This window comes from Gallinula chloropus (assembly GCF_964237585.1).
Source record: "Gallinula chloropus genome assembly, chromosome: 10".
NCBI classification, from domain to species: Eukaryota; Metazoa; Chordata; class Aves; order Gruiformes; family Rallidae; genus Gallinula; species Gallinula chloropus.
The window spans coordinates 20,741,904-20,762,966 of NC_140095.1; the positions used below are offsets into that span (position 1 = coordinate 20,741,904).

Genomic DNA, 21,063 nt, shown 5'->3' on the forward strand with positions numbered 1-21,063 from the left:
GGGGGGCAGAGACATCCTCCCTCCCACCCCCCGGGGGGGGGACGAAGCTGGGAAAGAGATGCAGGGGGAGAAGCGAGGGCGCCCCAAGGCACCCACCCACCGGGACCCACCGCACACGGCTGGGGCAGGGGACCCCCCGCGCCTGGTTTGGCAGGGGCAAGGAAGGGAGGGCAGGTTCCTGGCCCAGGCAGAAAGCAGGGACAGCACTCAGGGAGGAGGGGACACAGGTTTATTATGCCCTAGGATCAGCGCCTGTACAGGGTGCTGGGGAGAAGGTCACCTCCCCTCACCCACAGCACGGAGATGAGTGGGATGTTTATTCAAAGCGACAGGAACAAGAAGCTGCAGCCAAGAGCCTGGGGCCTGCTGACAGCACGGGGCTCCTGTCACCACAGCCAGGGAAGGGGGAGGCCAGTGTCTGCCAGAGCCACTTGCAAAACGTCTTCCCAGCGACATCCTCGAGGGCCTGGGCAGGGCAGGGGCGTGGGTGCAGCTCCTCTGCTCCCACCAGGAAGGGGGAGGGCATGAGGCAGGAATAAATAGGGCTTTCAGAGGGTCAGGGGACCCTGCACCCACTGCCATGGGCCTGGCACAGGCAGTTACCAGAGGAGAGCTGAGAGCCAGGACCCAAGGAAAGAGCAGACGTGTCTGGGGGAGTTTAAGGTTGGCTGGTTCGTGTCCTGATCTCCTCCACCAGGCTCTCCCTGCGAACATTGACCTGCACAGGGGGAGCAGAGAACAGCTTCAGTACAGCCTCAGCAGCAGGATGGGATACATCCTGACCCTCCCCAGCCCATGCAGGGCTCTGGGTCTCAGGACAGAGGGTGGTGCAGTTACCGGTCCCTCTGCAGGGATCACACAGGCTGAACCTGGGAGAGCAAGGACCTGCCCTCAACCCTGCCCAGCCAGCACGAGGGTGATGGCTCTTCCCACTCTTTCCTACTGGTTCCAAAGCTGAGACTAGTGCATAGACCTGGTCCCACACCTCCTGGACCTTCAGCAGTGGGCCCTGGCCAGAAAGCATGAGCAGCCATACAGCTCACTGACTTGCCCCTCTGTGCTCCTGAATTGAGAGCAGCTGGGACTTCAAGCCATGTGATGGGAAAGGCTCCAGACCTGGAGATGTCAGTGGTCCACACCTCAGGAAACTGCATAGGGTAAGGGACTGGAACATGGTGTTACTGAAGAGACCACTGCTTGAAGAAAGCCACTGAGGAAGCCATCACATAAAACCCTAAGGACCTGTTGTAGGGGGCAGACTGACACAGGGGCACATGCTCCACAGCAAGCCAAGAGGGGCTGAGGAAGCTCACCTCAGCCTCCACAGAAGTGCACCCACAAGGCCACCACCATCAGTCCTGAGGCCTCACATCAAGTTTGGCAGCCCTGGCTCATTCATGCCCCTCTGTCTACTATGTGTGGAGAGCCCTCCCCTCACTGCACCTTCTGCTGCTCTGGTACACCTTGGAGGCTCTTCCATCTGGGCTCCACGCTACAGCACGGGCCAGCAAAGCCACCTTGCTGAGCACAGCCCCTTGGGCTGCAGAGCAGGGCACCAGTGGAAGCAGGGCACTGGCCTCAGCTGGGACCAAGGGTCACACTGCCACCCCCCTCACACCGAGCCACTGCCAGGGCCTCACCTCCTCCCTGGTCGCCACCACCCGCAGCTTGACGACTCCATCCTTGAGCTCCTGCTCCCCCACAATGGCAACGAGGGGGATCCCTGTGTCCTCACAGTACTGCAGCTGGTTCAGCAGTTTGGGGTTCTTCTTGTACAGCATCTCTGCCTGGAAGAGACCCAGAGCACACCACCATCAGCACCAGCCTGTCCCTCTGCACCCTCCGAGCCGGGCGCTGCGGGACCAGCCTGGGAACTGCTGTCTGGTGAGCGTGGTGCTGTGGGAGGGGAGAAGATGGGCTAATGGAGAGGGCTGGGCAATACAGCTAACGAGCAGCACAGCACAGGGGCACTCACAAGGCAACATTTATCCTGGGAAAGCACCAGGTCATTCGCTCCCTCCAGCCCTGGTCAGGGTGGGAACGCCAGGTGCCCAGCACAGGTCCCAGGGTCTCTCCTCCTGGAGAACACCCGATTTGGGACACCAAGAAGGGGCAGGCATCTGCCCATCTTCTCCCCACGACTCCTTCCCCCCAAAGCAAGCCAGATCTGGTCCATTTCCTGGCTCAGAGTGGACCAGGCAGCTCCTGACTTTGCCATACCTTGATTCCAGCATCCCACAGCTCGGATATGAGCTTCAGCCGTTCTTCAAGAAGCTTCTTCTGGGCAGAGGCCACCAGCACCTGTGTTTCTGTTGTCCTGATCTTTTCTTGAGAGGCCTAGAGAGGGAACAAGACTCAGAAGATGCCAGGGACATACAGAGATATCTGAGATCCCAAAACAGGGCAGGTCATCACTCCAGACTCATCCATTTAGTGGTGAAGAGGATCAGGCCCAGGGGGTGAACAGCATAACCTCAGGAGAGTCAGGGAGGTCCCACAGACCCCACCCTGGAGCAGAACCTCATCTCCTGCCATCGTTCCATGACAGGGGCTTAGCACAACCTCCCTCCTGCACCGCAGGAACATGCACACTGGGGGATGTGCTGACAATGGGCAACGTCCTGGACAGGTTCTGCCTCGAGACTGTTCCTCCACAGCCTCCCAGAGATCTGCTCCAAGCAGCTCAGGAGCGACAAACCCATCAGGAGCTCAACAGAGGCAGCTGCCTGCTCTGCAGCTGAGCTGGTAACCAGGGTTAGATTAACAGCAGCGAGCTGCCATGCTCCAGCACTGTCAGGAAGCCACCCACTCCTGTGGCAGGTACTGGATGCTGCAAGTGACATTTTCCTGCCACTGCTCTTGCTGAAGGCAGAAGCCTTTAAAAGGTCACCTGCAGAGAACAAACCTGGCCAGGGCTGGAGGTGGTGGGGGAAGAATTCAGTTCCCACTTAGAAATCCTGGTTGTGTCTGGCTGCTGAGACACAGCTCCCCACAACAGGGCTCTGGGGGAGGGGAACGTGCAGCAGCTGTTTTGGGAGCCTACAAAGACCCATTTAACACCCATTGACTGTGACAGAGGACAACACATTGGTACAGCAGCTCTGAGATGGGGGAAACAAGAAAAAGGTATCTGGGAAACCCCCAGAGGCACCGTGCTCCCTGTCGTGGGACATCCCACCCCTGTCTGGTCTCTGTAACGCCTCAGGCAGGGTGTGAGGCTGTGGTTTCCCTGCCAGCCTTGCCAGGGAGAAGATGGGGTCACACAGATGCCCAACGTAGTGCAGAACACTGAGACACCTGATCTGGGAGCCAGGTATGCTGGGGATTGAAGTGCCCTCTCCAGCTGAACATACCATGTCTGAGGGCTGCTGGAAGAGATCAGCTCCCAGGCTGGTTACAATTGGAGATTAGGTCCTGGTTCTTTCTCCTGCTGCAGAGAACAGCAGAGGCCTGGCTGGCCTCTCTATCAAAGACTGCAGCAAGGAAGACTCACTTCAGCATCTGCTGGACTGTGGGTGCGTGTGGGAGATGTAAATCCTTGCTCTTCCCCCGTACTTAGTTGAGCCCCCGAAGCACCTACCTCCACTCTCTGCTCCAGGATGGAGAAGATGCGCTCGATGCCGATGCTGACCCCCACGCACGGCACCTTCCGCCCCTTGGGGTCAAACATCCCCACCAGCCCGTCGTAGCGGCCGCCTCCAGCCACGCTCCCGACGCTGACCGACTCCTCCACGGGGTCGTTCTCCTGCTGCAGCAGGACGGCCTCAAAGATCACCCCCGTGTAATAGTCCAGACCCCGCGCCAGGCTCAGGTCAAAAGAGATCTGTGGGACACAGGGACAGGCACTGGGTGCACTGGGGGGGCCCAGGCTGCCCCGGCCATGGGGGCACCACCCCCACACACACCTCTGCACCTCTCCTCACCTTCCCCGTGATGCCGAACAGCGTCAGGTACTCGAACAGCAGCTTCATGTCCCCCAGCCCCTCCCTGGCCAGCTTGTTCTGGGACAGCTTTGGGTCCTGGAGGAGCCGCTCGATCAGGTCCAGGCCACCTGTGGGAACCAGCCCTGCCTCAGGCCTGGCAGCACAGCAGCACCGGGCCTGGCCAGCCCTGGAGCTGCCTCACCCCCCTGTCTCCGGCCCGGCCGGCGGCTCGACCCGCAGCGCTCACCGTGCAGCCGGACGTACTCCCCGATGCGGTCGGCAGCCTCGGGAGAGAGCCCCTTCTCTCCCACCATCTCGCTCCTCACCTCCTCCCACGGCATCTGCAAGGGCAGAGAAGAACATCAGCCACTGCCCCAGGGTGGGTGGGGTCTCCCCAGGAAGGGGGTCCTGCCCAGCACATGAACCATCAGGCCATCAGTGGTTAAGAGGTGCATGAGAGAAGCAGCAGATCAAGTGCTCTCAGAGCACTGTCATAGCTCCATTTCTTGTACCTCTGCCCAAGCTGTCAGCAAAGCCCCCACAAAACTTTAAGCCTCAGGGTTTTGTTTCAGGCCTGAACCAAACACCAGTGCTGTAAGAGCACCAGCTCTGAGGGGTGTCTTGGTGCTGGGGTTTCCCTGGTTAGGTGCTCAGATGTTTATGCCAGCAGTGAAGAAAGCATCACTGGCCGTGCCTGCCACCTGGCAGGGTGCAGGGAGGCAGCTGGGTGGTTCAGAGACCCAAGGTTAAGCAGAACACAGGGTGGTCTCTCCACTGACCAAGGTGGCAAAAGGAACCAGAGTCTTAATGGCATCCAGCTGCACTGAGCTAGATCACAGCATTTCAGTAGGATGGCAGCGAAATGATCCTATCCCAGGCAAGCCCAATCCTCCCTTCCCATCCCTTTCCCACACAAGCAAAGCTCCAGACCCTACACTTTGGTCACCCCTTGCAATAGGTCTCACTGCTAGCAGGACCTTCTGCCAGCCTCCCTCCAGCTGAGGGATGGGAACACCCCTGAACAAAGCGGTGTGAACACACCAGACGAGCAGCAGTCAGCCCATGGCATTCCCCACAGGACCCAACACACACAGAAATTCACCTCCAAATTCTGCTTCAGACCCTGAGCCAAAGGGCCTCAAAGTTTTAGACTGCACCTCATTTCACAGTCCTCCTTCCTCAGCTGTCAGTGGAGCACCATGTTCATATTTATAGATGGGTCTTCAGCATGTTTACATCTGACCAGGGCCTGTGGTTATGACAATCAGCTGCAAATAAGAAGTTGTACCTACACCAGCACCTTTCCCTCCTCACAAAGGGCCCCAATAAGTTCCTGAACCCATTGGAAACCTTTACAACAGCCAGGGCTCTTGAGGCAGCTCACTCAACACAAACCTGCAGGTGCTCATGTCTTACAGGAGCAGCCACACAAAGAGGCTTACTCAAGCCTAAGCCATACAAACAGCAATGTCAGCACACATCATGTTTTCTTACCTCTGCCCAAATCAGCAGAGGTGTGAATGCAATGACAAGGAGGAGAGATATCGTGGCACTGAGCAGCATGTTGTCCCTGTGACTGTGTCTGCCCTGCTAGAACGTTGCTCAGGCCAGCCCCAAGGAGCCCTGCTCCCCTGAAACAGGCTTGCACCAACAGCAGGCACAGGGGAGAGTGAAGACACACACCAGACAGAGCAGCCCAGGAGGCAGGAATGTGCTGCTGGGGTTCCTTCTCATCTCTTACTCTTCCTCACTCTGAATACACTTCTCTACTTCCAGATAAAAGGCAGACACCTCATCCATCCACATCCACCTCACTTCTCTTGGCTGTGTCCCTGCTGCTCCTCACCACCTCCTGTGGGTCCCAAAAACACCCAGAAGCCCACGCTGCCAGCAGTGCCCTTCTCAGGCCGGAACAGCCTGGCCAGCAACACACACGTGCTACAGACTCTGCACCCTCAGCAGGGATGTGAGGCTTTGCATAAGCAGTCAGGAAGAGCACAGCTTGCAGGACAGTACTATGAAAAAGGTCCTGGACAACCACCATGCACTCCTGGCAGCCTGTGGACTTCCATTTAACTCATCCCCATCACCAGCAAGCTCACTACTGACAGACCAGTTACAGAGCACAGACTGTGCTCCTCTGCTCCTGCAGCACCACAGAGATTTACTGTTTACATCACCCTCACCTTGCAGCTGAGGTCTCAATGTTTAGTAAAGGTTGGGCTGGGTGATCTTTCAAGATCTCTTCCCATCTGGGCTGTCTGGTGACTCCAGGACACCACTGTGACTCCTCACACCACCCAGCTGAACCCGATGTGTGTGAAAAGGCTCCTCAGTGCCCTGGCTCAGTCCCAGGCCAGGTTTTCAGGATCCTGGTTCATGACCAGCAGCACCTTAAGGCTGAGGTTTGGGATCATAGAATTGTAGGGGTGGGAAGGGGCCTCCAGAGCCCATGGGGTCCACCCCCCTGCCAAAGCAGGGTCCCTAGGACAGGGCACACAGGGCGGTGTCCAGATGGGGCTGGAATCTCTCCAGAGAAGGAGACTCCACACCCCCTGGGCAGCCTATTGCAGTGCTCTGAACCTCTGATGGGAGAAGCATTTCTCCCTCCCTCTTTTCCATTTGCCAGGACCTCCTGGGATGCCAGAGGTGGCACAGGATCGTTTCCTACACGACGACTGTGCCCTGCGTGCTCCCCCTCCGGAGAAAGGGGGGAACCAGGAACAGCTCCATATTTATTAACATATTCCAACCAGTTCCCAGGGACCACAGTAAGAGCAGCCCAGAGGGACAGAGACTCACTGAAACTCCAGCAGCAGCAGTGGCAGCCCAGGGCTCCAGCCCATACCTTATCCAGCTTGTCGACGCTGGAGCAGATCGTTCGGAACTTGGTGTCGGGGACCCCACAGACCGCAAACATCCCGTCCAGGATGCGCCGATCGTTGACCTGGGGGAGAGGGAGCAAGTCAGGAGCCACACACCCCAACAGATGCCTCAGCTGTGTCCAGCTTCTCTCTAGTTTTAAACATGGAAAAGGAACGGGGCAGGTGTCTGCTGAGATTTCTTGTGACAGAGAAAAACTCCTGGGGCTGGCGAGCCCTTTCATGTAGAGACATAAAACCAGCTCAGCAACAGCCCCTGGACCCAGGAGATGAATTCAGTGTGTTACCCTACTCTTGCAGGGACATCTTCTTAGGTTAATACCTTGCTGAGGGCTTGTTTTGTTTACAGTACAGTGAATTCCAATTTTAATTATGCTCTGTAACAGCAGGTAATTGAGCCAAAGGCTCAGCTGGCTTCAACAATTCTGTGGGCAGTGAGACCACCACAGAAACAAAGACTGCTCAGGAGTCTGCAGTCCTCCAGCATCAAGAGGAACCAGCCAGCAGCCCATGGAAGGTGAGAACAACTGCAGGGGTGCTGCCTTCTCCTCAGAGGCTCTGCTTTCACCACTGCCCCAACACAGGGTAGCGGGACAGTTCCTGTGCCCAGCAGTTCCTGGGCACAGCTCTGCAGCCCATCCCAGACAGGTTCCAGGTACCTGCTGCCCCCTGCCTTCCCCGTGCTGCTCACTTTCCCTGCACAGCCCAGCCATGACACAGCTCCAGGACCCCCTCAGGGATCCCACCACCCTCCTACACATCAGGCACCCCTACTTACCACTCTCCCACCAGCGTACACCCTTCCTGACCCGCACACCCAGCACCATCTGCTGCCACACCAAGGTACCAGAGGTGTTGGGAAGCAAACAGCAGTGGCCAGTAGGTCTGGGAGGGGATTGTGCCCCTGGACTGGGCACTGGTGAGCAGCACCTCGAGTGCTGGGTCCAGTTCTGGGCTCCTCAGCATCAGGACATGGAGGTCCTGGAGCAAGTCCAGAGAAGGGCAACCAGGCTGGGGAAGGGGCTGGAGGGCAAATCCCATGAGGAGCAGCTGAGGGAGCTGGGGGTGTTCAGCCTGGAGAAGAGGAGGCTGAGGGGAGACCTTCTCCCCACCTCCACTGCCCTGCCAGGAGGGTGCAGAGAGGTGGGCGATGGTCTCTGCAGCCAGGGGACAGGAGATGGGACAAGGGGCAATGGGCTCAAGCTGCCCCAGGGCAGGGTCAGAGCAGATAGAAGGGAAAAGTTCTTCCCTGGCAGAGTTGTGGGGCTGTGGCACAGGCTGCCCAGGGAGGGGCTGAGTCACCTTCCCTGGATGAGGTGCTCAGGGATCTGGTTTATCTTAGGATGGGAACTGTTGGACTTGATGATCTTAAAAGTCTTTTCCAACCTTTTGATTTTGTGAAACAGCACCCCAGCCTTCAGGGCACAACTCCTCTTCTGGAAGAGGCCTCAGCCCCAGAAAGGACTTGGTGGAAGGGCAGGAGTGTGGACAACACAGCAGACACACTGAGCAGACAGCTCTATGAAGGGGGTAGCAGGAGCTGGGACTCAAGCCGGGATCCCGGTCCAGAACTGGCGCCAGGCAGAGAGCATAGTGGTCACCCTGTCACTGCTGGAATTGTTGCAGAGGACTGTGGTCAGTGCCAGAGCAAACTCTGCTACCTGCAGCACCAGGAAAACTCCTTGTATTCCCAGCTAAAGGCAAGCCTGAGCAGGTGCTCCAGCCTTCTAGCACATCCACCACAAGGAGACAGAGAGGTGAGATGAGCTTCTGGATCAGGTGTTGGAGTGGGAACAGGTGCTGCTGGGTAAAACCACAGGGACACTGACTGCTCTGCCCACCATGGCTCAGAGGCACGAGCTGGACTCACCTTAATGAGGAAGTCCCCCAGCTGCAGGTCCCTCAGGATCTCGTGCACGATCTTCAGGCACTCGGCATCAGGAATCATCGGGTCAAACTGCCCGGCGATGTCAAAGTCCTGGGGCACAGGGAAAGGCTGTGAGGGATGCAGCACTGACAGCACAGCAGCTGCAGGGCTTCAGCCCTGCTGCCAAACCAGCTGCTTGCTTACAAAACACAACAGGAAGGGGATGGAAGGGAGCACCAGCCCTCAGCAGTGGGACCTGGAAGGGACAGGGTGTGGGATGTGAGCCCCATCCATCGAAGGCAGCAGTGCTCATGTCCACTGCATAGAGTCAGGGCCAGCACAGGCACTCTGAGAGAACCCATTCTGCTTCCCCCATCCCCTGCTTCCCCCATCCCTCTGCTTCCAGAGGTGTGACACATCCCCTGCCTCTCACAGGCTTTGGAAGAGAGATCCTTGATAAACACCACAAAGGAGACAGGGGAGTGATCCTCAGCAGTGAAGAAACAGAGCAGAGGAACCAGGAAGGGGAGGAGAAGACTACTTATTTGCTATGACCTAAATGCCAGCTGTCTTGCCTTGATTCTCAGGATGTTCTCTTTTTAATACACATGCCAATCAAGTTATTAATCAGGGAAAGATACAGAGAAGCAACCTCAGCTGAGCCAGAGCTAAAGCTTCAACTGCCAAGGCAGAAAAAGAAATCAGAAAGCCTGAGTGGCTTCCACCAGAGATCCCCAGAGGAACTAGCACACAGAACTACAGCCCAGCAGCAAGGTGTTTCACAGGCCTGGTACCAACAACTGGAAAACAACAAAGACAATATCAATGTCCAGAGAGAAACAAAGCACAGAAGCAGTAAAAGCCCTTAATTGGACTGACATTTGTGAATCCCTATACAAACTCTTCCATGAGACTCTGAGTACAAGAATGATTTTAATTATGAGGGTAGAAAACTTCACCAAGCTTCCTCAATAAACTGGGCCAGTGGAGGAGGAAAGAGATGAGATCACATCAGTTAAATCCCAATCAGCTGAGTGCAAGAAAGGCTGATGCAATCCCTCTGGAAGTTGGACAGGAAAAATCTCAGTGGAAACACCCAACCAAGGGCTGCTGAAAGATGGACAAGTTACTAGGCTGAGTAAAGGACCAAAGCATCTCCAGGGAAAGAAGGTAATGGAGCTTGATTTATATGGCCTAAAGAGGAGAAAGAGTTCTCTAAAAAATTCCCAAATGTTTATTTGGAAGAGGGGAAGAATCCACACCAAATAATGACAGCTGCCTTTGCAGAGCCACAGGGCACACTGAAGTATCAGACACAAGTTAAGTTTAGTCTGGATACTAGGAGACTACTTCCAGCTACCCTGGGAGTGAGACCTTGGAACAGCCTTTCAGATGAGACAGCAAAGGCCATGAGATGTCTGGAACTGGGAATGTACTAAGTTGGAGCTGGAAGTTTGTAGGATGGAACAGAAATAGTCTCAAGGAGAAACCTGTCTGCAACATGTGTTAATGCAGCCCACAAAGCCATTCCTTGGAGCTACAGTCCTTGGAGAAAGCCACTATGGAAATGCCCTTCTTACCCACAGTGTGGCCTCAGGGCTTCTCCCTTCCTTTGGAATAACAGAGCCTGACTGAGCAGGGAGCAGAGGCAGCAGAGCTACAGCCCAGCCACCGGCCAGGTTCATGCATCCTGCTAACGCAGCCACGAGTTCAGCTGTTCCAGATTTGGGAACAGAAGGAAATTCTTCCTCCATACCAGGCTGTAAGTACTATGGGATGGAGCAAGGAGCTGCCCTCCTCCACAGCAGGGAGCAGGCACCTGCGGGGCACCTGGGGGCTGTATTACAATGTTCCCTAACCCACCAGCGCCCTGTGTCACAGCCACTGTCCTCCCCTCCCACCCTGGTGCCAGGTCCCAGCACGTGCTGCACAGCCCCAGCAGTGCCCCTGCCCTGCCAGCCACCACACTCACACACTGGTAGAACTCCCGGTAGCGGCCCCTGGTCATGGCTGGGTTGTCCCTCCTGTAGACCTTGGCGATGTGGTAACGCTTGATGTTGGTGATCTTGTTCATGGCCAGGTAGCGAGCGAAGGGCACCTGGGGGGGTGGGTTAAGGATGGGAACGGGGAGGGGTCCCCCCACCCAGCTATCAGTGACAGGCAGTGCTGGGTCCCCACTATCTGCCCCACACCCAGCACGGTGCACACCTGTGGGGCAAAGCAACTGTGAGGGGACTCGCTGCAGCTCCCCACGGTCTCCATAACTGCCCCAGACAGGGCCCACATGTGCTGCCACTGCTGTCCCTACAGGCACCTTTCCAAAGCCACCTCCAGCTGGGTCCCCATCTCACACAGGCCGTGTCTGGCAGCAGCCTAGTGCCACGGTAGCAGAAACACCTCTCAGCACAGCTCCTCCTCACCCCCACCCCACACACAAGCCCTGCTTCCCTGAACAGAGGAAACCTACAATAAACAACTGAGCAGGGGTTCTGTGCCCACTGAACAACCCTGCCTGCTCATGCTCTCCCTGTCAGTAAAGGGGCCAGGGCCAAGAGACCACCCTTCCTCCTCCTCCCTTACCCCCGGCACTGCTACAAAGGGCTACAAAGGTGAGGAGACCACTGGCCACGGCAGGATACGGTGAGGTCATAGCGCAGGGACAGCAGCTCTCCTCCTTGGTCTTTCAGATCGTAGATGAGCTTCGAGTCCTCACCGTATTTCCCTGTCAGCGTCTCCTACAACAAAAGGAGACACAACAAACAGCACATTCAGCGACACGGGGTGAGCCCCAGAGCGCACAGAAAACAAGGAGAGGAGGAGAGGACACCTGGGAGGTAGAAAAAGCAAGCCCAGCCCTCAACACACAGCAAGCCTTCAGCTGCAGCATCCTCATCATCTCAGCCAACTTCACTCACCTTCAGCTCAAACACCGGCGTGTCGATGACTTCTGCCCCGTGGCGCTTGAAACAGGCGATGATGGTGTTGAAGACCCGCTCACGGATGGCCATCTGCTTGGGGCTGTAGTCCCGCGTGCCCTGGGGTGAGGGAAGGGGCAGAGGGAGGGACACGCTGGTCAGGGCAGGGGAGACAAGGGGGAGAGGCGATGCAAGGGAGCTACTGTAATGCTAACAAGAGCCAGAGAGATCAGGCACCATGTATTGAGGGAGGGGGTGCAAAGCAGCACCGAAGCATAGTGGGGAACATCAGGACACAGACGTGCCGTGGTCTGCAGAGTTCAGTCTGATTCAGGAGTGTCAGCGTTCAGGAAACAAAGGAACTAACACAGCTCCAACACCCAGAGAGTGCACAGCTTCTGAGGACGACAGCACAGCTAGGATCTGTCTCCTAGACTCTCTCAGGCCTGGAGACTGGGGAGATACCCAGACAGGCTGCTCTGGCCTTGTGAGGCCCCAGCTGGAGTCCTGTGTCCAGAGCTGGGGCCTCAATGCAAGAGAGATGTGGGGCTATTGGAGAGGGGTCAGAGGAGCCACAGAGATGCTCAGAGGGCTGGAGCAGCTCCCCCATGGAGAGAGGCTGAGGGAGCTGGGCTGGGTCAGCCTGGAGAAGAGAAGGCTGTGGGGGGACCTCACTGCAGCCTCCCAGTCCCTGAAGGGAGCAGAGGAACACAAGGGGAATCAGCTTGTTAAAGGGCAGAGACTGGCAGGACAAGGGGGATGGAGTGAAGCTAAAGAAAGGGAGGTTTACATTGAATACTAGGGGGAAATTCTTTCCAGAGAGAGTGGTGAGGGGGTGGAACAGGCTGCCCAGAGAGGGGGTGGGTGCCCCATCCCTGGGGGTGTTCAAGGCCAGGATGGATGGGGCCCTGGGCAACCTTGTGTAGCTCCAGGCCTGGAGGTTGGTGTCCCTGCCTGTGGCAGGGGGTTGGAGCTTTGGGATCCTTAGGGTCCCTTCCAACTCAGACCAGTCTATGATTCTATGATCTGTCTGGAGCTCTACTGCACCACATGAGCCAGAGCCTCGCACAATGAGCCACCCTGAGAGGTGGAATGGGCAGCTAGGGTTTGCTTGGAACCTGTGGAACAAGCAGCAGCCCTACAACTTCCAGTACACAGGCAGAGGAATTCTATTTACACAGCGTAACACCTGTGCAGCACCTGTCTGCTGTTCACTGGCACAGGCTGCCTTTTCAATTCTTCCCCTCCAAAGAGTCAGTGAATATTTGATTTGCCACCTTTAGGCTCTCAGCAACACACAAATTAACACATTGTTAATTAAATGGACCTAGACTCCCTCACTTTCACTTTCCAGGGACTGGCAGCAGGAGGGAGCAGGGTGAGCAGGGACTCCTTCACACCCCACCTGCAGGTCGCACAGTGAAGAGCAGCTTCCAGCACTACACTGACATGGATGGCTGAGACAGGCTGGAAAACCAAACTGGGGTCCCCTGGCACCAACCAAGCTGCAAAACCCCCTCTCTGTATCTTTAAAGGGTGACATACCCTTCCACTTCCCAGCTGTCACTCCACAGATGTATCTACCAAAGCACAGGGAAAAGGAAGCGGCCAAGGGAGGCAGTTCTGAGGCATCACCTAAGCCAGCAGCATCAACAGAACCTGTTCTATTTGCAAGCAACATTCAGAACCATCTCCACACCACAGCATGGGAGCACAGCTAGTCTCTGGGATGTGGTATCACCAGGAGCTAACAAGCTACAAAAAAATTCAGGATAAGTCACATTACAGGTGCTCTACTCGGGCCTGGAGACTGGAGAGATACCCATGCTGCAAGGGTCAAAAGGACACAGAAGTGTTGGCAGCTGGACAGACCTGCTCAGTAACCGAGGTTATCAGCCCCCACAGACTGAGGGAAGACCAAAAGCCACAAGGTCTTCCTTGTTCCCCACACTTCAACACCTGCTGAGCGTTCCTTGGGCACCTGGGTTTCTCTGGGTTGTGCTCTGCAGCTCCCCCCCCAACAAACCTCACCCCAGCAGAGTGGCACTGCACAGCACCCTCTGGACACCCAACCTACCAGCAGCTTCACCCATGGCAAAAGGGAACAGGCTGCTTGAGGATGGCTGATCCGTGACAGCCAACGTCTGCAAGCACTCGTGGGGTCAGTGCTACAGGAGCTGGAGTCCCAGCCCTCAACTCACTGTGACAACACCAGTCACAGCTTTAAAGAGTGCAATCCAGGCAGGTGTGAGGCCTCCCACGCCAGGCAGCTGTGACAAAACTGGACCAAAAGGGAGCATAACTTCCTGACCACACCAGCCTGTGACCAGCTTGTCACAGAAGCACCAGAAGAAACTTTAAAGTTAATAGAACATGCAGGCTGGCTTCTGTCAGGGGTGATTTCACCCCTCTCTCCCCTCCCGCTACAAGGGAAATAGAAATGAAAAGAAGGCAGGAGGGTGCGTGCTGGGATCCTGCACGCAGAAGCAAGAGAGGTGTGTGCAGGGGGAGGTTACCTTCGGGGTCTTGAGCACAAACTTGTGTTTCCCCTCATCTCCCCCCAGCTGTGCCTTCATCTCCAGCAGCTTTGCCACCTCCTTTGCAATCTGTTGAGGGAAGAAGGAAGGAGCTGGGGGTAAACTAACCCGTCAGGCCCAGCCCACAGGTGTCCCCCAGTGCCTTCAGCACCAGCATCCCACCCTCCAACAGCCTAAAGCCTCAACACCCCCACCCATTTCCAGCCTCCCATGGCAACCGGGGGGGTGGGGGACACACACACACTCCATGCCTCTCCCCAGTACTCCCCACTCCTGGCACCAGCACCCCAGTCTCAGCACCCCCAACACCTCCACCGCTCTGGCTGCTGTCCCGCCCTCAGCATCGGCCTCCCCCACACACAGCCCCAGCCCTGCAGCCTCCCCGCGCTACCAGCTGCTGCCACAGGCCCCTCAGCACCCCCGGGCCGGCAGCGCCCGCACCAGCTCCTCCCGCCAAGCCCAGCGACCCCCCCCCCCGCCCCAGCAGCCCTCTCTCCAGCCCGGCACCGGCACCCCCAGTCCCGCCCCAGCCCCTCTCCCCCCCCCCCCCAGCCCCTCCGCTCCTCGCCACGGCTCCCCACGCCCAGCAACACCCCCGGCCTTCCCCAGCACCACGCCCGTAGCCGTCCCGCCGTCGCCGTCCCGAGCCCCAGCGGGCGGGCGGACGTCGGGAGCCGCCGCACCTCGTCGGGATCGGCCTTGTCCTGCTTGAGCCGCCGGACCGCCTCCGCCTGCGCCCGCACCGCCGCCGCCGCCTCCTCCGCCATCGCCGGGCCCGCGCCTGCGCCCCGCTGCCGGCGCCGCAGGGCGGGGAGTGAGGGCCGCGCATGCGCGTTGCCTCAGCGTCCAGCCCGCTGCCTGCCGCTCCCGCGCGTTGCCTCAGCAGCGAGCCCGCTCCCTGCCGCGCATGCGCGTTGCCTCAGCCCGCTGCTTGCCGCTCCCCAGCGTTGCCTCAGCGGCCAGCCCGCTCCCTGCCGCGCATGCGCATTGCCTCAGCCCGCTGCTTGCCGCTCCCCAGCGTTGCCTCAGCGGCCAGCCCGCTCCCTGCCGCGCATGCGCGTTGCCTCAGCCCGCTCCCCGCCGCTCCCGCGCGTTGCCTCAGCCCGCTCCCCGCCGCAGCCCCGGAGCCTCCCGGCCGGTTTCGCTCTGAGTTTAATCAGAAACACACACACACGGCCCCGCGCTCGGCCCGGCCGCGCCCGCCCCTCCGGAGGCTCCCGCTGGCCGCAGGCAGCCCCGGCTCCCCGCACCTGAGGGCAGAGCCCGGGCTGAACCCTGCGGCGCTGAGGGGAGCGGGCGGCACCTCCCACAGCCCCGCTCTCCCTGGGTCCCAGCCGCAGATTCGCCGCCCACACCCCGACTCCAGCGCCCGGCCCGGGCCCGCTGAGCTCTGCTGTGTCCCCTGTGCCTGTGGCATGGCCGCGGCTGCCGGCAGCGGGGGGCTGGAGCCACACGCTTTGTCCCGCCGGCCTTCACAGGTCCCGGCTGTGCCGCAGCTCAGGCAAGCGGCTCGGGGCTGAGCAGTCCCACGGCCCCAGCCGCCTCCTGATCTCATCCACCAGTTCTCCTCTTGGGATGTCAACCTACAAAGCAGACAGAGAGCAGCCCTGAGCACGGGGCAGTCTGGCCCCAGGGACCTGCTGCAGATACCAAGGGGTTTTGTGATGTTTTGTGCCCCTGGACTGGGCACTGGTGAGCAGCACCTCGAGTGCTGGGTCCAGTTCTGGGCTCCTCACCATCAGAATGACATGGAGGTCCTGGAGCAAGTCCAGAGAAGGGCAACCAGGCTGGGGAAGGGGCTGGAGGGCAAATCCTCTGAGGAGCAGCTGAGGGAGCTGGGGGTGTTCAGCCTGGAGAAGAGGAGGCTGAGGGGAGACCTTCTCCCCACCTCCCCTGCCCTGCCAGGAGGGTGCAGAGAGGTGGGCGATGGTCTCTGCAGCCAGGGGACAGGAGATGGGACAAGGGGCAATGGGCTTAAGCTGCCCCAGGGCAGGGTCAGAGCAGATGGGAGGGAAAAGCTCTTCCCTGGCAGAGTTGTGGGGCTGTGGCACAGGCTGCCCAGGGAGGTGGTTGAATCACCTTCCCTGGGTGTGTTTAAAATAAGGATAGATGAGGTACTTAGGGATCTGTTTTAGCTTAGGACGGGAATGGTTGGACTTGATGATCTTAAAGGTCTTTTCCAACCTTGTGTTTCTGTTTTCTGGAGCAGTCACCTGACAGATCCGTGCTAGAGCTCCACAGGCACCCAGTGTCACCCAAGGAAAACCCAGAGCCTTTCAGCAGTCTCTGGGGTTTGGGAGCTCTTCTGAAACCTGGTGTACAAAGCTATTCTCACCTCCTCTCTTCTTGTGACATCTCGCAGCTTGACAACTCCAGCTGCCAGCTCCTGCTCTCCTATGATGGCAGCAAGGGGGATCCCTGTGTCCTCGCAGTACTGCAGCTGCTTCAGCAGTTTAGGGTCCTTCTTGTACAGCATCTCTGCCTGGGAGGGAAAGGAAAAGTGAGTCATGAGTGCAAAGTTCGCTCTGATGGATCTCAGAGCAAAGCAGACAGAGCCAAATTCACACATAGAGCCCTTCCTTGGTATTCCTGCAGCAAGGGGCTGCCTCTAGTGCTCTCAGCTGTTCTCTGCCTGCTAGATCTGACAGGCCCAGATCTTGGAGACACACAACTAAGGCCATCGATTTTGCTGTGCTGCAGCTCCCCCCAGGCTCTCCCTTCCTCACCCAAGTCCTACTTTACCTTGATCCCTGCGTCCCACAGCTCGGAGATGAGCTTCAGTCTCGCAGCAAGGAAGTGTTTCTGAGGTGTGGCCACCAGCACTTGTGTCTCAGTCGTTCGGACTCGCTCCCCAGAAGCCTGCAGGGACAGACAGTGACTGGCTCTGAGGGGATCTGCAGGGGAAGCTCATCCCAGTTGATCTTCAGACCTGAACTGAGCTCCCAAAATCAAGGATACCTCAGAGCTAACCATCACCACTAAGAGAATGTCACTGGGAAAGGCTAGCCTTCCAGAAGTGAAAGAAAAGAAAAAGCACACAGATAAGTCAACCTAGAAACCCTCCCCTGAGTCCCACAGGGAACCTACACTGTGACACACTCTTGAATCATGCGCTGCCATTCCCGTGGGACCCTGGCCTCTCTCCTCCCCAGTGGGACCTGGACAGGTTCCCCATGTCTCCTTTGATTCTTCAGGCACAAACACACTGCCTGAGCTTCTCCTGCTAGGAATCACAAGCTCAGAACTAAATGCAGAGTGGTGAATTTCCTGAGAGGCTTTGCGAGGCTGCTCATCACAGAGCGAGAGCCAGAGCTGGTACCAACTGCATCACCCTCGTCTCTCACCTGTGAGGTTTCCTGTCCTGGGGATTGTGAAGTGACTGGGGAACAAAGTTCAGAGCCAGGGCCCGAGCTCGGGGACCATCTCCAGGGCTTCCTTGGCATGTGCTACCAAACACTACCCTCAGCTACTCAGGCCTACACCTGATGGGCTGTAGTAAAGGGCCCTGTGCAGACAGGCAGGCATGAGAGGAGCCACCCTATTCACCAAAATTCTTTTCCCTCAAACACCGTGGAGCTGCAGAGCTCTGTGATAAACCATAGAGCCCTCCCCAGCAGGCACCACCTGCAGCACCTACCTTCAGCCTCTGCTCCAGGATGGAGAAGATGCGCTCGATGCCGATGCTGACCCCCACGCACGGCACCTTCCGCCCCTTGGGGTCAAACATCCCCACCAGCCCGTCGTAGCGGCCGCCTCCAGCCACGCTCCCGACGCTGACCGACTCCTCCACGGGGTCGTTCTCCTGCTGCAGCAGGACGGCCTCAAAGATCACCCCTGTGTAATAGTCCAGACCCCGCGCCAGGCTCAGGTCAAAAGAGATCTGTGGGACACAGGGACAGGCACTGGGTGCACTGGGGGGGCCCAGGCTGCCCGGCCATGGGGGCACCAGCCCCCCACACACCTCTGCACCTCTCCTCACCTTCCCCATGATGCCGAACAGCGTCAGGTACTCGAACAGCAGCTTCATGTCCCCCAGCCCCTCCCTGGCCAGCTTGTTCTGGGACAGCTTTGGGTCCTGGAGGAGCCGCTCGATCAGGTCCAGGCCACCTGTGGGAACCAGCCCTGCCTCAGGCCTGGCAGCACAGCAGCACCGGGCCCGGCCAGCCCTGGAGCTGCCTCACCCCCCTGTCTCTGGCCTGGCCGGCGGCTCGACCCGCAGCGCTCACCATGCAGCCGGACGTACTCCCCGATGCGGTCAGCAGCCTCGGGAGAGAGCCCCTTCTCTCCCACCATCTCGCTCCTCACCTCCTCCCACGGCATCTGCAAGGGCAGAGAAGAACCTGTGCTGCTGCAGGACACTCTCATCACCCCATCTCCACCAGCCCACACGTGCGGGAAGATAACTGCCAGCAATCTCACTCCTGGTCCTCATCTCTCACAGGAATTGTTAACAGAAACCACTGGAAACACCAGGATTTATCCTTAACCATGCCCAAGAGCTTCCCAAATCCTTTACAGACACCGACAGCTTAGCTGCTGTGAACATCTCAATGATGAGAACAGGCACGACACTGCCCTGCCTGAGTCATGCAGGCCAGAAGCCATCTCCCCAGGAGCACAGCTATCACCTTGTCCAGCTTGTCCACCGTGGAGCACGCTGAGATGAACTTGCTCTCTGGGATGTTGCAGACAGCGAACACACCATGCAAAATCCGTCGGTCATTGACCTGAGGTGGGAGAGGGACAGTTCAGTCAGGGGAGAACCCCCACACCACCAACTCCTCCTTGTGCCAGGGGTGCGGGAAGCAGCAGCTGTTGGTGCTTCCTCAGGCCTGGATCTCCAGGGGCCGTGGGGATGAAAACCACCCTGCCTCTGGACTCACCTTAATGAGGAAATCCCCCAGCTGCAGGTCCCTCAGGATCTCGTGCACGACCTTCAGGCACTCGGCATCAGGAATCATGGGGTCAAAGTGCCCGGCGATGTCAAAGTCCTGGGGCAGGAGAAGCAGCAGAGGCTCCTGCCACAGCTGGGGTGCTTGTGCCACACGGCCCCGTGTGCCCCAAGGCAGCCCAGCCGGTAAGGGCCGTGCCAGCCCCCCCGTGCAGCAGCAGCCACAACACTCACGCACTGGTAGAACTCCCGGTAGCGGCCCCTGGTCGTGGCTGGGTTGTCCCTCCTGTAGACCTTGGCCACGTGGTAGCGTTTCATGTTGGTGATCTTGTTCATGGCCAGGTAGCGAGCGAAGGGCACCTGGGGGGCCGGTGGAGTTAAGGGCAGAAACACGGGACATCCCCTCAGCTGCTGGGAGTTGGACCTGAAAGCTCTGCACCCCCTCTGCACCCCTCTTTAACTTTGCAAGCTGCTCCCCTGTCTGCAGGGAGATCGTCAACCTGCGCTGAGGACGAGTGCGATGAACCACACTGAGCTGCTCCAACACCTGAACCACAGCAGCACCTCACAGCCACAGCCCTCACCCGGGCCCTTGTGCCCTTCACGGAGTGACCAGAGGACTCCATGGCATACAGACATTAAAGGGGAGAGCTTCTGGGGAGACACAGAGCTGGAGAAGGCTTGGGGTGGCCACTACAGCGAACCCTGCTGCTCTAGGAGCAGCCACCAAAAAGGTGGGCTGGGCAGGACAGGAGCACACAGAGGTGCGGACTAACTGGGAGGAGGTGAGACCAGTAGGGTGGAGCATACTGGTGCACGTCCACAGGTGATGGAAGGGCAGCTGTGCTGCAGATCCCGGGCTGGCTGATGGGGTGGTTTGAAGGTGCTTGCAGCCAGGCTTAGCTGGGACATCCAGTGCTCGTGGGGAAGGGGACTTCTGTCACCCCACAGGGTGAGGGTGACCCAGCCAACACCTCCCAAGCAGCTGGAGGTGCCCCCAGCCCCCCAGGGAGGGTGCAGGATACGGTCAGGTCGTAGCGCAGGGCCAGCAGCTCCCCGCCCTGGTCCTGCAGCTCGTAGATCAGCTTCGCCTCCTCCCCGTACTTCCCGGTCAGCGTCTCCTGGGGAAAGGTGGGGGGTTGGTGAAGGATGGGGCTGTGGGTGCCCCGGGACAGGGCACAGAGCCCTCCAGCCCCCCCGAGACCCACAGATCAAGCAGAACAAGGGGAAACACGATGAACATCCCCCCTCCTCCAGCCCCCTTTGACCTGAGGCAGAAAGGGGACCCACAGCCCCATCCCCCCACAAGGGACCATCATGCCTGCCTCCCGCCCGCCGTGCCCTGTCCGGGGTGCTCCTCCAGCCCCGGGGAACGGGTGTGCTCCCCAGTCCCGCCGGAGGAGGGACCCCACAGCCCCCCAACTCCACTGGGGTAAACAGAGTGGGGGGGTCCCACAGCCCCAGTGAGGATCCCCCCCCACACACACCGTAATGAGGGAAGGCGGGGAGAGGAGACCCTGCCGCCCCCCGAGGTGCCCCCGGGCGCTGCCTCACCCGCAGCTCCAGCACAGGGGTGTCGATGGCGGCCGCCCCGTGCCGCTTGAAGCAGGACACCACGGTGGCGAGGAGCCGGTCGCGGAGCGCAACGTGGGCTGGAGGGTGGTCGCGGGTACCCTGGCCCGGGACGGAGAGCGGCTGTCAGTGGGTACCCACCGGCTCCCGGTACCCACCGGCGCCCGGTACCCACCGGCGCCCGGTACCCACCGGCGCATCCCCCCCCCCCATTCCCCGCCGTTACCTTGGGCGTCTTCAGAGCCAGGCCCCGGCCCCCGCCACACGCGGCGGCAGCAGAACCCGCCGCCGCCCGCGCTTCCCGGGTCGAGCAGCCGCAGCCACCACCGCCCGGCCCCAGCAGACGGGGCGGGCAGGGCCGGGAGAGGCTCAGCCGGCCGGCGGCAGCGCCCGCGGGCAGCAGGCGAGCGGCGAGCGGCCGCAGCACGGACGGCGCCATGCCCGCTCCCGGGAGGGGGGGGAAGCCGGAAGCGGCT

The 21,063-nt window shown here is 59.0% G+C and overlaps 2 protein-coding genes across 3 annotated transcripts; both read right to left on the bottom strand.

The window, feature by feature from the left end:
• Positions 1–223: 223 nt before the first annotated feature.
• On the bottom strand, positions 224–14,891 carry HARS1 (histidyl-tRNA synthetase 1; the record flags this gene model as incomplete). Of its 2 annotated transcripts, none has more annotated exons than XM_084268407.1 (13): positions 224–718; positions 1,641–1,787; positions 2,221–2,337; positions 3,581–3,823; positions 3,924–4,051; positions 4,171–4,264; positions 6,772–6,870; positions 8,676–8,783; positions 10,645–10,770; positions 11,312–11,407; positions 11,588–11,707; positions 14,104–14,193; positions 14,808–14,891. In XM_084268407.1, the coding sequence occupies 13 exons, from the start codon at positions 14,889–14,891 to the stop codon at positions 659–661; spliced, it is 1,512 nt and encodes a 503-aa protein (XP_084124533.1). In that variant the 3' UTR covers positions 224–658. The 2 variants fall into 2 exon arrangements, with proteins under 2 accessions (XP_084124533.1, XP_084124532.1); XM_084268406.1 differs by having other exon boundaries at positions 8,676–8,801.
• A 373-nt stretch (positions 14,892–15,264) lies between these two features.
• Positions 15,265–21,026, bottom strand: LOC311195493 (histidine--tRNA ligase, cytoplasmic-like; the record flags this gene model as incomplete). Its single annotated transcript, XM_084268897.1, is given in 12 exon segments — positions 15,265–15,707; positions 16,460–16,606; positions 16,867–16,983; positions 17,762–18,004; positions 18,104–18,231; positions 18,351–18,444; positions 18,753–18,851; positions 19,008–19,193; positions 19,196–19,375; positions 20,041–20,136; positions 20,570–20,689; positions 20,814–21,026. Coding segments are annotated over 12 exon segments (1,734 nt in total). The 3' UTR covers positions 15,265–15,596.
• Between the last annotated feature and the right edge of the window lie 37 nt (positions 21,027–21,063).